The sequence below is a fragment of the Telmatherina bonti genome (genome assembly GCF_933228915.1).
Source record: "Telmatherina bonti genome assembly, chromosome: 12".
Lineage (NCBI taxonomy): Eukaryota > Metazoa > Chordata > Actinopteri > Atheriniformes > Telmatherinidae > Telmatherina > Telmatherina bonti.
Window position 1 is genome coordinate 28,038,749 of NC_136610.1, and position 16,927 is coordinate 28,055,675.

General features: G+C 40.1%; 1 protein-coding gene across 1 annotated transcript in view; it reads left to right on the plus strand.

Moving 5' to 3' along the window:
• Window positions 1-16,927, plus strand: part of LOC306763423 (uncharacterized protein) — a 143,454-nt gene that overhangs the window by 98,723 nt on the left and 27,804 nt on the right. Inside the window, exons 3-5 of the mRNA XM_079250217.1 lie at window positions 6,241-6,285; window positions 10,567-10,574; window positions 11,884-11,910. Of these exons, the coding sequence (XP_079106343.1) occupies window positions 6,241-6,285; window positions 10,567-10,574; window positions 11,884-11,910 (80 nt within the window). The remainder of the gene's footprint in view (window positions 1-6,240; window positions 6,286-10,566; window positions 10,575-11,883; window positions 11,911-16,927) is intronic.

The window sequence follows — 16,927 nt, forward strand, 5'->3', positions numbered from 1 at the left end:
TCCTTGGCATGTGAATCACATCCGCTGCATTTTTCTTTTTCTTTCCGCCGTTGTTTACTTCCACAGTGCATGTCTCCCGCCGTACTGCGAGAAAAGGTTGGGAAGGACGACATATCGGGAAGCAGTGAGACAAAAGTAGTTTTCTTTCTGGCAAAAGGGATTAACATCTGTCAGCAGGAGGGGAATCCTCACCATCTCCTGTCTTACATCAGTAAACAACTTCATTGGCAGCAAATGAGTTATGAACACATAAATTCTTTCTTTGACAAACATGAAAGCAACACTCATAGCTGTTTAAACCAAAGCTGTGTGTTTATTATAAATAATCCCATATCGAATGTTGGATTCTGTCTGTCAGCATATCTGCAAACCTGAAATCCAATACAGCGTTTAGTAAAAACCAGGCTTGATGTGACTTTATATCCTTCACAACAGGAGGGAAACTGTTTCGAAGCGCCATGTGTGAACGTCTGCAGAGACACACTACTTTCAAGTTTTTTGTGATTGTAATGAGAGGAGATTTTGGCTGAAATATGCTTCTGGGATTTTGAAAGAAAATACAGTACTTAAGTGACTTCCTCTCCTTCCAAATTAGATTGTCCTGTCTTTCAGGGGGTTTGGGAAACAGTGTGAGAGTGCAGGTGTGTGAGTGTGCATTTCTTTGGGAAGTTAAGTTGATAGACTGATGGATGTGTATGTGTTAGCACAGCATCACATTTTCCTGTTTTCAGCTGGCTTTTTATTGCTCCCAGTTGTTGGGTTTAAACTAAAGAGGACTTAAAAGAAGAAAGTCTGAAACGGTGACCCACCAAACCTGTGCTTTGTTCCCTGGATGTTTGCAAAAAAGGGTCACAGTAGCTACATCAAGCTGAGCTATGACTACAGCGCAGATGGAGGGTGCTCTGGTTTTACTAGAGACACACAACAAGGAAATGGTTTACATTTCCTCTCTGGTCTGCAGTTCTCAGCAGAGAGGCTGAAAATGCCCGAAAACAGTGTTTGTTTGTCTCTTTGTGTGTGAGAGCTGACAATATATAGCAGACTGCGGTGGTCAGTATGGATCAGTTTACAGCGTTCACCTAAAGCATTTGTTTGCCTCTGGTTTTCTACAGTATAACAAAACAAAGTCCAAGGGGGGTGGATTGGTCTGCTTGTGGTCTTCCTGTCAAACCTCAAAGTTCTTCATTTTATTTAATTCTTTTTAGCTTTTTGTTTTGCTTTTTACAGCCCCACATATAGCTATATGTGGACCTTTAGATGCAGTGCTTCAGGCAAACATGTAAACACACACATCTACAGTACAGCTTCAATGGAGTTTTTGTTCTCTGTATTGTCTTTATGTTCCCATGGATAGCTTGACATGCTCAACTGATCAGGATTATGTTTAACTGTGTTTTATGCTTCTTAGATCTACTGTACTGGGATGAAGAACTTATTCACTTGAGCAGACTTTCAAATAAAGCCAACACTAAAATACAAAAACAGTGCTGCACTTCACAAGATCGTCTGATAACTTAAATATTAAGACATGATTATGGACAGCCTGGTTGATAAGTCCTCCTTTCCGTTCATGACAAGGGTACCGATGTCTTTTTCTGCTTGTGTAGCATTTTCTTATCTGCTTCATATTTTCTAAGCTTTGGCTTGACCTAGAAATATTCACAGAACGTTGATTAAAACTAATCCTGTGTTCTCTTCTATATGAAATCTTCTGACTCCAGTGTGACACTTACAGTTAGAGTGAAAAAAAAGCAATGTCATGGTCGCGTGTCTGTGTATTAGTGTTTACTGATCTCATCTAGAACTGGAATCTGATCTACTTCCACGTGTACTGCTTTTCAGCGCTGCTGATTTTCCCATTAATTCCCACAGTCCATCCAGTCCTACATCAGCTTGTCACCCCCCTGCATCCTGCTTCAGTTCTGCAGCTCAGGACCAAGCATGCTCCACCGTTTCAGGCCCACTGACACCTGCTCCTGTGAAGTTGGTGACAAACTTGTTGACATGCAGATAACTGCCTTTAAAGTCTCCAATAAAGGTGTGACCCAGGTCTTACAGTAGGTACGGTTACATGGTGTTTTTTAATTCGGAATCAACTTATTCTCTTACGAGCTTACATGAAGATAATAATTCCGAATGAAAATTTACATAAAACTCATCCTCATTCCTCATTCCTCATTCTTAATTCCTCTTTGGAGCGGCGGGTTGGGAAGGGTTCTGATTGGACAGAGGGTGCACGTGACGTATGACGTATACTGGAAAAAAACAAAGTTGGCTCCCTGTTTCTCGTCTTTTCAGTCGTAACTTGTAAAAACTACATAATCAGTACCAGTTTCGCCGCTATTTTTATTATAATTTTGAAGTACCAGCTCAACACTAGCATACTACTTCACTTTTTGCAACAACTGAGAAGGAGAAGAAAGATAGACCACCGAACACATGAGGCAAAACAGCACGCGTCATCGGGACAGGACAAGGTAACGAGCATGCGCAGAACGACCAGAATTAACTTAGAGCGGAATTAAGCTTTACATGACAGAGGAATTAAATAGTTCAGAATTAAAATGCGGATAAACCAGCCACTTAAATAAAAATTAGCACTTACATGGTCGTTTTTCATCAGTTTAAAGTGGAATAAACTTTATACGGAATTTAAGAGGAATTAAAACTCTGAATTATGTATGTGTTGCGGCTAACTGTCCAACGCCATTATCTACTTAGCCGCTGCAGGCTAAACACGGGAGATATTGATGACGCGCACCAAGATGTATGTTCTCCTTATTGTGTTTGTTTATTTTTATAGTTACTTTAAATAAATTACAAAGAACAAACAATACGCAGAGCAAAAACATCTAACTGTGGTCAACAAAAAGTTTACTCCCGAGCTCACCACACTTCTGCATCCTTACGGCCAAAACGATGCGCTCAGGTGAGTGCAACTATTTGTAATGTGTGCGTTCACACCCAAAGTGACACACCCTCCACCCAAGTACCAATCAAGCCTGCACACATCAGCATATTCGCAGACATTCATGTCTTATAATATGGCTCCTACAGTATGCCTGTTTGAGAAGGCAAAAGCAGCATGTACAAGGACTATGGTAACATTTATACAATCCATCCCTGCTGAATTCCTTCCTGTTTGATGCAACATGCTTCCTGTGTCTGCCATCTTTTCCTCCTGAACTCAGTAATTAGTTTGGTTGCTGGAGTGTCTCCCTGTCTGATCCCTTTGTTAGTTCTCTTCCTCTTTCCCCATTCCAGCACCACTACAAAGGCCTCATCTCCAGTAGAAAAAGTACATGCTGCTGTTTATGACTGTGGAAACAGAAAGAGAGGAGGAGGTGGGGGTTTGAGCCCACTTTGAATTACAGAGATCATTAATATAAACATCATGCCTGGCAGAGTGCATGTTAGCTGGTATCCGTGCCTGGAGTTTGACAGTGTAAATTTGTTAAATGAGTAAAACTGTTGAGACACAAATTTTCAGCGAGTTGGTGTAGCAGAAACACAGCTGCACTCGCTTTCCTTTGTTACATTTTAAATGGTTTCTTTCCTCCTTGCCAGCATACGTTTCTGGAAGCTATAACTGGCACACTGAACCAAAGAACATAAAAGAGCAGGTTTGGATAAAACGGTTTTCTCCAGGCCAAACTTCGGCTCAAGGTGCATTTAACTCTTCTTCTGTCACTCTTTAAACCCTTCAGCTCCAAAGCTACTTACAGTTTATCACTGTTGCAGAAAGGAAGTAAAGATGGATTGAAGTGGGAGAGGTAGACTTGAGGAGGAGGTAGAGGAGCAAATATAAACTCTCTTTGAAATGGCGGGCAGAGTCAGGAAATGATTAGGCTGCTACAATAATGCCAATAATGACAATAGAGAAAACATGTCTGCAGCCACAAGCAGTTAGTATCAGGGTCTCAGTATGGTTCCCATTTCATTATAAGAGCAGGGCAGGCTGGCACTTAGAGAGAAAGACAGGATGTATTACCTAAAGAGAGGCTTCAGGCTCTTGAGAAGCGTGGTGAATGTTTGTGCAGATGATTTGTTGCTCTGCATTAAATGTATGCCGTTTAAAGACATACTGAAGTCCACATACAAAAGCAGAAGATGACAATGTGTGGAGCGTTTTCATTACATGTAGTAGTAGTAGTAGTAGTAGTAGTAGTAGTAGTAGTAGTAGTAGTAGTAGTAGTAGTAGTAGTAGTAGCGAATGGCCATAAGCACTGTGATATCACCTCTTCTCTGGCCTTCTGAATACTCGAATTCATCGTCTACCATTTTCCCTGTCAAACATCCCCTATCGCCCGCTAATTCGGCATCTATCTTCCATTCTACCAGCTCTCTCCAGCCAGCAAAAGATGATCTTCTGATGACTCTTGTTTAGTCTTTTTCTCTCTATTAATCTACTTGCATTTCTTTGCTGAATCAGCGACACTGTGTGTTTAAAACAGTCAGTTCCTTATTATACCATGAAGCAAAGCATCACGTCACGTCCTGGGTGTAAAGGTTATATAGTGCGGTTTTTCATCCTCAGGATGCTGCTGGGTAGCAGCGTCTCCAGAAATGCACATGGTAGATGTCACTGTGTCCTCGAACAAGTCCAGAACGCAGAGTTTTAGGGTTGAAACGACTTTAACATTTTTCATAACATTAAACCACATTACAACCAAAACAGTTAAGTGAAAAGAGAAACCCCCCCTCTCCCCCACTTGTACTTCAGTAGGTATAATTTAAATTCCCTTTGCAGATTAATAACAAGTTTTTAAACTTTCTTTCTTTGCAGTTTTTATTCAAAGGGATTTACCAGTGCATTAGACATTTCCAATGTATGTTCCACCATTTTTATTTTGTAAAGTTGTAATGATTTCAAACTTACAATTACAGCAGGATAATAGTAAGTTTTAAATCATTTTTCCAGTGTTTACTGAATGTTTTTATTCATAGAAGGCAAACATTCTTGTCTTTAGAAAAATCCACAATATTTGCAATATAGTTATTCTAGTCAAACTTTTAAACTCTGTTTTGCTGCTTTAACCCGACACATTTGTGTACTTCTGGATAATGTAGGTGAGTACAAGCTTCATCAAAGTTGTGTTTTTCCACATATCACCTCTGCGTTACGTGAAGCTGCTCATGTTGCAGAGGAGAAGTCTCCTTTTTCACATTTACTCTGCTGATGTCTTCAGGAGCGGAGCATCATTTCATGTATGCCCACCTGTGTTAACACAGAGACTCATTCATCAAGCTGTTCATGGTACATGGTGTCAGAAAGCGAGCATGCTACGTGTTAGTGTTAGTCAGATAGTGCAGTGTTGTGCTAATAAGTTACAGCTCAGTCGGTGTTTTTGGTTTTAAATGTTTCTCCAGCTTCCAGTACCAGCTCCTTCACAGTGAACGTGTCCTACATCTGGAGTATTGAGGGTTGTTTTGTAATGTCACCCCACAGAAAACTCTGGTTGCCCTGCGGTATTCTGTCGGGTTATTAGTTTTACTGCTGTGACTCACTATGACAGCGTTTGCTGTGTAAATTAAAGACACATCTTGAAGGACATTCTTTATAAGTTTATTCTGTTTTCTGTTTTCATTTTGCTCCTACAGTTCTTACAGGATAGATTTGACTAAGCTTGAAGATCTGATTTCTATCTTCCAGCTGCTAAAAGGGAAGCTTTTTTTCTTTTTTTTTTTTTAAGACATAAATTTTGCAGAATAACCAGGCAGACACGGGGATGGTGTAGAAATGAGTCATGGTTTTCTCATAGCAGGAGGTCCAACATGAAAGTTGGCTCAATGGTTACATCATTTCCTGCTCCATCTGCATCAATGCTACCATATTTCACAGCTTTACCTCTCAATCTTTTGCAAAATGAAAGGTGGGATTACTTGCTTTATTCATGGTAGAGAGAGAAAGGCAATCTGGCAATGACCAAGCAGTAGCAAACCTCATATTTTAAATCCTCTGCTACAGAAAAAGGAGACTCTTGTGGACGTTGAATAGAAGTCTGTTCAGTCTGAAATCAAGTCACAACTCATTTAAGCTTGACAGGCTCCGTCTTTGTCATTTTGTTGTTGTTTTTAGCATTTGAATGTCTGCTCATGTCACTCAAGCACTCCGCCAGCACATTCACACTCAGTGCCAAGGAACACATGACCACCACCGCCACTGAAACCACGAGTGATGCTTCTCTTCCCTGCAGAGCTGGTTTTTGGAGATTTATCGTTCTGTCTGTGTTTCCACAGGACCTCCAGGAAAACGTGGACGGGTGGGAAGAAGAGGAGAACCTGGTAAGTAGAAACTCATCACCTGTTTTTATAGTTTATTTCTCCTATTTGTCCTCTTTTTCCTGACACTATCTTTAGCTTCATCTCTCTCTTTTACATTCCCCCTCTTTTTTTCCGGATGAGTGGAGGAGTTAGAGCAGAGGGCTGGTAAAGGCAGTGATCCGTGAATCAGGTCACTGGATGATGGGTTGCAGTTGCTCCCCTCCTTCCCCCAAGTTTCTACCTATCATGCGCCTGCACAGTGCTAACTTCAACCATGTGGTTGTACTAACTTTGCCCAGATGTCAGGGGCTCTCGCTGAGCAGTAGCAGCTGCAGCATTACAGGCCTAATGAGACTCCCCCTTGCCAGCATCACTGCTCACCCTTATGGTGCCACTTCTTTCCAAACCACAAAACACTTATCGAGGAACCAAAACAAAGACTTAACTCTCACCAAACGAAAGGTCAGCATGACAAATAGAGCGGATGTCCTCTGAACTTGAGTCATTGCAATCTGGAATGTTTTTTTTATTTATTTATTGTTGACTCCACCAGAACTATGTTGCAACGATATTAGCTGATTTAATTAAAACCTGCAGGAGTGGAGTTGTTGTGGTCTATTTGTCAGATGGGAACATTTCGACTGCAGTCGTGATTCATTGTTGTGGATGTTTAATAGATGGGATCTAATCCAGTGAGCATGTTGACTAAGTGGAAGATCATCAATAAATTTTGTTTCCCTGTTTAACAGACCAACATTGTCTCATCTTTCTAACACTTAGGTTGGAATCTATTGACTTGCTGCTTAATAGCAAACTGAGGCCGAAATGTAATTCTGTATGTAGACCAAGCTGTTTACGTACATTGTCATCATCAAACTAACATCTTCTTCACAAGGCTTTTTTCTGCCTCCTGCCTGAAATGACACACACAGAGCAAATTATCTTCATAACTACAATCACTATTCTTGGTCTCTAAAGAAAGCTGAAATGTGAAATTATTACAGAAGTTTTCCAAATCAAGATATGTGCTGTGTTAGATGCTAGGATTGGTAGTTCGTAGTGTGAGCAAAGAACCTGTACCATCTCACGCCTCCTGTACAGGAGGCTGTCATGTAGAAGAGGTTAAGAAATACAAATGTAGATTTGCTGCGAGAGAAGTGAATCTCTAAACACATTTTGTAAAAGTTCAGTTTTCCTTCCATCTATCTATCTACTTCTGCTTATCCAGGGTTGGGTCATGGAGGCAGCAGCTTAGGCAAGGAAGCCTGGACTTCCATCTCTCTGGCCGCCTCTTCCAGCTCATTAACAGGGATCCCAAAGTGTTTACTGAGCAGGCGAGAGAGACCTAGGTGACCAAATTTCTCATCCTTGTCTGAGGGAAAGCTGCTGAGGAAACTCATTTCGGCCACTTGTAACCACAATCTTGTTCTTTTGATCCTCAGCTCATGACGGAAGGTGAGGCAAAAGCTTCCCATTTTGACTCGGATTCTCCGTCATCACCAATGCTTAAAAACAGCTAAAAACTTTTTTTTCACAACTCATCAGAGCAGGTGTGTCCAAATTCAGTCCTCAATTCAGTCCTTTTTCCATGTATCTCTGCTCCAACACACTTGGCTCACATTAAATAGACCCAACAAGTACTGATTCATGTGAGTCAGGTGTGTTAATGCAGGGACCCATGGACAACCTGCAGGATTGTGACCCTTGAGGACTGGAACTGGACACCCCTGCAACAGAGAGGTTTTTTTTTCATTAGGGACTATTTTCTGAACAAGTGCATATTTACGGGCGTATTACTTCCATCTCTGCACTATGATTCATTGTGACGTGCGCAAGGAATATAGCAAGTGTCACAAATTTACTGCTTACTGTCCAACCATTACTCAATCAGTATAAATAGAGGAAATCCTCCTGAAATCCGCCTTTCCATCAGGTTGTTTCCCGGCCAAATGACTGTTTCACCAGTGTGGTTTGTCTTTCCAGCCACTCGGTGTTTAGCAGGGAGATTATCATTAAAGGGAGACTTGCTGCTGAGGTTTCAGACATATCGGGCGCCTGTTGGCTCCTTCGCTGCTTGTCACAGGGTGATCCATATCTGGAAGAGGTTTCATCCTCATGTTTCAGCTGCAGTTACAGTGTGTGGGTTGCTGCTATGGAGAAGCCGAGGCACCATCTTCTTGCGAGTGATTCCAGGGCAGCTTTTAAAAATGCCAGAAGGGGTTTTCTCCCGGAGAGAAAAAGAGATAAAAAGAAGAAAAGAAGTGAAAGCAGAGAAGAGAAACACAAAGTCAAATGTGAATAACAGGAAAGAGGGCAGACGGATTAATAAAGCATCTTAAATCAGCTCTCACTCCAGCCTCCTGCTTCAAACTCCATCGTTCTTTTTACTTTTTTACACGTTATCCTTTTATCCTCTGTTTGCTTCCCTCTTTTTCTCTTGTTCTCCTTCCCTCTCATCAGCCTAAACATACACACAAACACCTGTCTCAACTTCAGTGGTTAAAGTTGGTCTCACTGTGTGGCTGAATGTGTTTGTTTACCCACCCGTCTGGCTCAGGAGGTCCTTGACAAAGCGTCTAGACACAGCTTGACTTGATTGACATGGACTTCATGGCTCATAAACCCCAACCCTTTATTCTTCTTCTTCTTCTGTTCACCATCTCCCAGCTTATACATCTATTTTCATCTAAGTTTATGAACTGTGCTGATTTCATTGTACAATTTCACACCTGCTACAGATTTTGATGATGTTATCCTACTTTTTCTTTCCTGCAAAGACGTTTTGATGTCAGTCCGGCTGTGTTTAGCTCAGGCAAGCTATGAGCTTTGCCTCTACTACTTCTGCCAATTGTGGGTCCAAAACTTTACATATATTGAAATAGGGCTGGGCGACATGACCAAAATCTCATATCATGATGAAGCTCATTTTATATCCCTGTAACCATACAAAATGTTATGTGTCATTTTGTGTCAGTCATCAGTTATTTGTCAGATGTGCTTGGGAACGGCAGCAGTGATCTCCTTCTCCGTATGACGTTTCACATGTATACCTGTTGCAGAGTTTGCGTCTAGAGTGTAATATGAGCGCTTTTGCCACCACTTGACGCTGCTTTGCGGATTTTGCTTGTAGACTCTACTCTTTATTCTGCATTCTTTATCCTGATTCTTCTGCAGGTATAAAATGAGTTAGTTGTGTCGGAGTTTGTTGTCGGGAGTGTGAACTAGTCTGTTGTCGGTTCCACGTCGGTCTTTTTTATATCCAAACGACATCCATGCAACAGAAATTTCTCCTCTTTTATTAACAAGCTCACCAGTTTTAGTTGGCTGGTCATCTTTTAATGAATTATCCTGCTCTGAAACACGTCTGCTTGAGTCTTTCTCCATGTTTGTTTATATTTTGCAGCATGCATGCCATAAAGCGCATCTTGATGTAAAATACTTCAGTAAAGCACCTCATCGTGGCGTAAACGATAAAGCCTCATATCAAATGATAGAAAATTTCTATCGTCCAAAACAATATATATCGTCATATCGCCCAGCTCTATATTGAAACTGTATTACCAGTCATGTAAATCAGTTTTACATCTGTATCAGATACATATGAACCAATAGCTAATATGAAATCTTTCAAAGGTACAATAATATATTCAACCCTCAGCCCTCATGCTTCCAACTTAGTCATATAAATATAGATATAAATATATATACATATATTGTTCCATTAAGAACACTAAGAAGAAAAGGAGTTCTTTGATCATTACTGTTGTTTTTGGTTAGCCGAAGTATGAAAAATAGGACACACATTTTGCTGCTGAGGCTCAGCATCAGAGCATTTCAATCACATCTGAAAGACTACCCTGGAGGAATATCAGAGGCATCCTTTTTTTTCTCTTTACTTTAAAAGGACACAGCTTGCCGGCGCTGCCCAACCTTTTCGCTCCCTGTTTGTCCTCCATCTCATACACCCACATCTTCTTAAGAAACACAGTCTTGACATGACTTCATATCCTAATTCAAAACACGTCTCATACAGAAGTCTGTTTATCATAACGGCCTCGCCTCAAAGTGCACAGGCGGCAGCTCTAATGAGCTTGTTCTGTACCATATTTAAGGGGTTGATTACAGTCATCATCTGACAAAGCCTACTGCATGTAGTTTGTTTTTCTTCTCAGCTATTGCTCAGAGGAATTGATGGCTGCACGATCGGTAGATTGAATCGAGTCACACGGATTGTGCTGCAAATGCCTGCAGCGACATAAAGTATTGATTTTTCTAATCCCTCATTTCTCTTTTCTGTTGCAGGGCCTCCTGTAAGTACCCTTTCTTCTCATCCAGGTAGTATTTAAAAAAGCTTCAAGGTTTTTACCTTAAGTTTTGCATATCCTCCCTCACTCTGCTCTGTGCAACACTCCACAAACTGCAAGTCAAACCAGAAATCATCTTTTCTCCCAGCAACAGTAAAACATGAGGACAGCGACAAACTAACTATCACAGACTTAGTCACACGTGTGTCCACCCAGCATGCCAATAAACGGACCACCCACAGAAGTGTGTGCACACTCAGTGTGTGTCGTGGGGACTGGTTAAGAAGGCAGCGAGTTTTTGACCCGTGGGACTGTAACCCCTGACACTCACACACTCAACAAATAAAACACAAAGACTGGCATAAAGGCGCCACCTTGTTCAGACTTGAGACGAGTGGACCTTTTCGGATTCTATTTTTACTTCCTATTTTCGTTTTTATGGTCACATGTGGTGCAGATCAGATGTGCTGGGTTGATTATTGCTTTAAAACGCACCATAACTCTTTTTCCGGAAACAACCGGACAGAACAGCATGTCCGGTTAACATTTTACTGGTAAGGGTTTGATTGGAGAAAATTTCTCTGCATCTGGTTTGCACTAAGTGTCCATGAAATAATGCTGAATTTTCTTTCTCCTAAACATGTTACACATACCTTCCATTCTGCCTCCCGTTAGGTTTGTTGAAGGTGCGGCAACAATCTGTCGGATGGCAAAAGGATTAACTACAGACCAAAATGTAACCCTAGTTCCAAAATGTTGGGACTCAAATCTATAATACTGCAGGGAAACAATATCAGATGTTGAAAGTTAGACATTTTTTCATGATTGCAAAGAAACTTGCATCATGAGCTTCATTAACGGAATATATAAATTGTGCAATGTTTCTGCTTCTGCTTGAACGTGGCCAAACTTGGGTACGAAACAGTCAAATGTTTCCCTTTTAACATCTTAAATGTTTCATTTTGTTTGGAGAATGACATAATGGTGAATGAACCTTGTAAAACATTGCTTTCTGTTTTTATGTACAGTTTAAACAGCGTTCCAACTTTTATGGAATTTGGGTTGTATTCCAAATACACTTTCACAGTTCATAAGCTGTAATTCAGTTCAATCAAAAACTAATTGCGACAATCAAAAGCATTTGTGCAAATTAATAAATAAGTACTACCTGGTCCTTAACAGCTTGTCTCCCATCAGTGTAAAAGGCCATGCATCGGCCTGTCCAGTTATTGTAAATGCAGCATGTTGTGTGCAGCTGTTGGTTTCTGTTCAAACATGTCTCTGTGCTTCATGCTTTAATGTCTAACCTCACCAGGGCAAAGCTGGACGGGATGGATACCCGGTAAATTTGATTTTTTATTTATCCTGACACTCTTTAATTTACCCAATCGTGTCTCTGCTCCATCTTCTGTTGTTTATCTATGAATTTATTCAAGCTTTTCTTCACTTTTTTTCCTCCTTTTTGCCTTTTCATTTAGATAACTTATCTTTATTGTCACTATCACCACTTTCTTCTCCTTCCTCCACATGCAACTACAGTTCTAATTAACCAGCCTTTATATATCCTGCCCCATTGATTGAGGAGACACTTAATAAAATACAAACTCACTCAGACTGTTCAGAGTTATAGAAAGCTGGGAAATCTTTGCACATATTAAAATCTATCGGCATTCTTTAATATACTTTTGAATTAGTAATTATGTAAAACCATCCTGAGTAAAAATAAACTACAGAAGGATAAACTATACAAATAAAAATTTGGCTTTCAAAAGACACAAAATACTTATACAGTTATACTGTTTAATTAAACAGTGAAAGAAGTAAGCTGAGAACTGATGGAGCTGCAGTTTTTCAACACATTCACAGCAAGCGTGTATTTTTTGTTGTCCAAAGATATAGTGGCCTCTAGTGGTCAGTTAGACTCTTGACTCTCTCTCATTGGCTGATGTGATGAAACGGCTCATTGTCATCTGATGGTTTCTTGTTTAGCTATCATCAAATTCTCATCATCTAATAAAGAAGCACACATGTGATTGAAGAACAAAGTCATGCCTGCATGCAAACCAGTGCCGCACAAAGGGTGTGACTGAGTTTTTGCTGCTCACATTTTGCAAAGAGGCAGTGTGTGCAGCTATCAGTGTGGCGTCCACATTGATCTGCTGTTACCCGATGCTGTGTTCCATGTTGTATGCCTTGTTGGTTGTACTGTTATGTGTGCTGGCTGTCTTATGTTGGTCCTACTGGGAAATCTGAGGTGGGGGCCTGAGGGGCAGATTTCTGCCTGGCATTGCACAGCCTTTCTGACGGGAAATGCCTGCTGCTAATTACACACAGGTGGAGGGCGCGCACAGATAAGTGTGTACACTTTCTTGTTTGTTTGCATGTGGCTCCGTTCGTCTTTGTCATTGTCTTCTTTTTTCATATTGTTTTGACATAAAACATCTTTATTAAATCAAGAAATAAAGCTGAATAATCTCTTTAATTCTTCCTGATCTACATAACAGAATGAAGTCAATCCTTAAAATGCTGTAGCTGCAGGGGTGAAAAAATATTCCAATAGAAGCTCCTATTGGAGCCTGAGAGAAACAGCTTCCTGTGAAGAAGCACATGTGTGGATATGACTAAGCAGGCTGCGTGTATGAACTTACAGTAGATTAATCATATTTGTAGTTAACATGGACAGCATATTGTTTCATTTAGCAGCAGCAGAAGTGATCAAGTTTCCTGCACCAAATCTTAAAAGGGCCCATTATTGCTGCTGTGAGGCAGAGTTTGTATACAGTATCTACAATCATGTGTGCAGATGTGCACGGACTTCTGAACATCTCTGTAACAGAGGCCAGAGCTGCGGAAGCAGTTGGAGGTCTGTGTATGTATGCAAGTGTTTTGTATGTTTTTAAATCCCTTTGCTCACATGCAAAGCACATATGAAGAGGCCATGCACATATCAACATAAATGAGTCAAGTCATTACTGGAGAGCAGTGTTGTTTGTTCAAGAGACTTATGCAAACAAAACCTTTCTTTATTTTTCTATAGAGTCAACAAACAGCTAAATTGCATTTCAGTATTTTATGCTTGTCTTTGTCAGTTAAACATATGTTTAAATCTTTAACCTTCAGCATCCAGGAGTCTGAGTGCACGCTTAGCAATTGGTCCAAAGAATTATTTTACATTTTTGTCTTTTTGTTGTTGTTGTTTTTTTAGATTTAGACCGGTATATAAAGTAACTTAACATACAAGATAGTGTAAAATGAAAACGTCATCACTAAATCATCTAATCATTTACTGAAATTACAGTATTATGTTTATTTTTATTTTTATTTACTTGAATTTTGTTTTTTTTAACTTCACCTTGAATTAAATGAGTTTTAAAATCTTCCAAAAAGGGGTAAACAAAATATTACTAATGTGATTTGACAGTTATTATCTTTTTTATTCCCAAACTTTTAAGAGATTGTTGTTAAAAAAAAAACAGCAAAGTTGCAACTATCCCAAAATTTTTCCTTTTTTTTTTTTTTTTTTTATGAGAATAGTTTGCCATCAGTTACATTATAGCTATACACCTATATCTCATATTGCTTTACTGACGGTCTATATTGGAGTGTATGTTGTTTGATAGAGTAAAGATCTTAGCACTTCCTTTCCCCTTGTTTAAGTTGTCCTATAGGTTGTGTGTGTGTTTACTTGTGGCAGAGCACAGAAACCACACTTCATTGAAGCGGAATACACATGTTGACTTCATCAGTCTAATACATGCAGTAGTGCATCCCCACTGTATCATGATAAACAGTGTTAATGAACTGCGGTTTGTGTGTGTCTCTGTCATCACAGTGCAGTAAGTATTTGTGCGTGCTGATGTATGTTTTCTCTCCTTGTGTCACTTCTTCCTCTCGTAAATCACAGCCAGGGGGAGTTTCAGAAAAGACCTTTCCTGCTGTCAAACAATCAAAGTCAAACACACTGACAGGGGTAAACATGCACTCACACAGACCAACTGGCTGTCATTCATATGCATGGTCATCGGCGTACCCGAGTACGAGTGTGTTTATGTGAGAGAGCCAGTGTGTGACAGACGTTCGACCTCACTCAGCAGAAACAGGCCAAGACTTCCATTGTTCAGCCTTCCAGGCTGCTGAGCACAGATTAAAGCCAGACAATCACCCAACAACATGTCAGTAATTTTCTGTCCCTAACAAAACTTGGAATGCTTTCTTGTACTCTTTGGATCTGCTTACAGCCAGTGTCCTTTTTTTTTTTTTTAAAGTAAATGTCATGTCTCAGAAACTGTATATACACAATAACAATTATAAAAGACTTTTTCACCCCATGAGAGTCACTAAGGGAACAAAAAGATCTTCCAAATGGGCTTAAAAGGAAACAATGATGAGTTCTAAGGATGCCAAGAGAAGGAGGAACACAAGAGGCAAGGATCCTCTCACTCACATTAACTGTCTTCATTACAATGTCCCAAAAAAAAGCATTACAATGTGTTTCTAACTGAGACGTCTGCTGCTCTGATGTGCAGACACCAACTCCTCAACAATTACACCCTGCTGGATAATTGCCAGTCTGCACCATAGGAAGTACAATAAAGACAGCAGAAAGACATCCCTCACACTTTTCATTGGCATTAGGAGACAGGCACACACATACATAAAAGTTTAAATCAGTGTGGATGTTACACACACACAGACACACACACACACACACACACACACACACATGCAGACATTTCTGTCTATAGAACAAGCTATTTTCCAGAAAGCCGTCTTATTGGTGGAAATGTGAGTCAAAATTTATCTTCTTTTGGGGGATGCTGCAGAACGAGATGTGGGCTGATAATTCTCCCTCATACGCACTCACAGAATAGGCCATCATTTAATTTTCATCCACATTTACTTGAGGTTTCAGTGGTTATCTCAGGCCTATTTATTCACTTGTTTTTGTCTTATTGTTTTGGCGTTTTTTTTTTTGTTTTTTTTGGCACTAATCTTCTTATTTTTACTCTACACTGTTCCTTTGGTCATCATTTATTGTTTTATTCTGCAGTATTAGCCGTTTCTGATGTAAGATGAAGAGATTTGAACAGAAGCCCCTCACTCCAACTCTCAGAGCCCCACTGCACCCTCTCGGTTTTTATTTGAATACCAGCTCTTTTTTTTTCATGCCTTGCAGACTGTTGTGTTTTGTAGGTGTGTTGCAGCCAAACAAAAAAGTCTGCACGGAGGTTTTTTAATGGCCATTTATTATCATGCAAGTCTCTTTGATTCAGTGTGTCATTTGTGGTTATTTTTTTTTATCAGCAATAGAGTAAATTTTTTGGAATGCAATAAAAAAATATTGCTCGAGCAGTTTTTGAAAAATTGTATACAGGCTATTGCTTGTTAATAATAGATACAGAATACATATATAAATTTAAAGCAGAGAATGAAAACACATAGCTTCAAAAAGGAAGAGACACACATGGTAAGAGTTCACAAGCCACTGTGTCGCTTGTTAGCAGCCATAAATCAGTCTCTTTTTTTTGCACCGGGTTCAGACTCTGCGGCAGCCGATGACCTCAAAATGTGCACCTCATCTACTCATCCTGACAAGTCTTGAAGGAGCCGGGCTTTGGTAAACGCTCCCAGATGCAGGGATACCACCAAATATACACACAGACTCACACAAATGCAAGTACTTGGACACAGATCCAGAGATCCCCTTATAGTAGAGGAAACTAGGTAAAACATTTATATGCTTATTTTAATTCTCACACTTATATTATGGTAAACAAAGCATCCTGGTTTGAATATAGTGCTAAAACTACATCTTTTCTTGTGTTGAATATACATGTTGCCTGCACTGAAGGAAAAAGGAGCATCAGTTTCTTGTGCTTAACACTCTTCTCTCAGTTTGCTCTGTTTATCTGTTGAAAAGGGTATCTCAAAAGATATGCAGAGCAGCAAGGTGTCTTTTATAATATCTGTAGATACATATAGACAATTAACATTCTGTAAAGATTCTGTATTTACACAAGCATACAACCATACTTCTTCCATCTGACCTCTGTTCTTATGTGCTTACTGTCCATCCATCAAGGCAGGAAGTGATGACACTGCAAAGTTTTTCACTACAGGAGCTTAGGTCGGATAGCACCCATGGGACTGGTAAAGCAGGCTCATGGCAGAAGATGAAGAGCTAAAATGGCACGAGCCATTCAAGGCCAGACATGATGACTATTAATGACGGCTTGCAGTCTGCAGAGCTACCAGGACTGTAAACGGTTGAGCAACTCACCACTCGAGGGACCCTGTAAAAACTGTTAGCTTAACATTGAGTACGGTTGTTAAGGAGGAAGTCAACATTAGCTTTTACT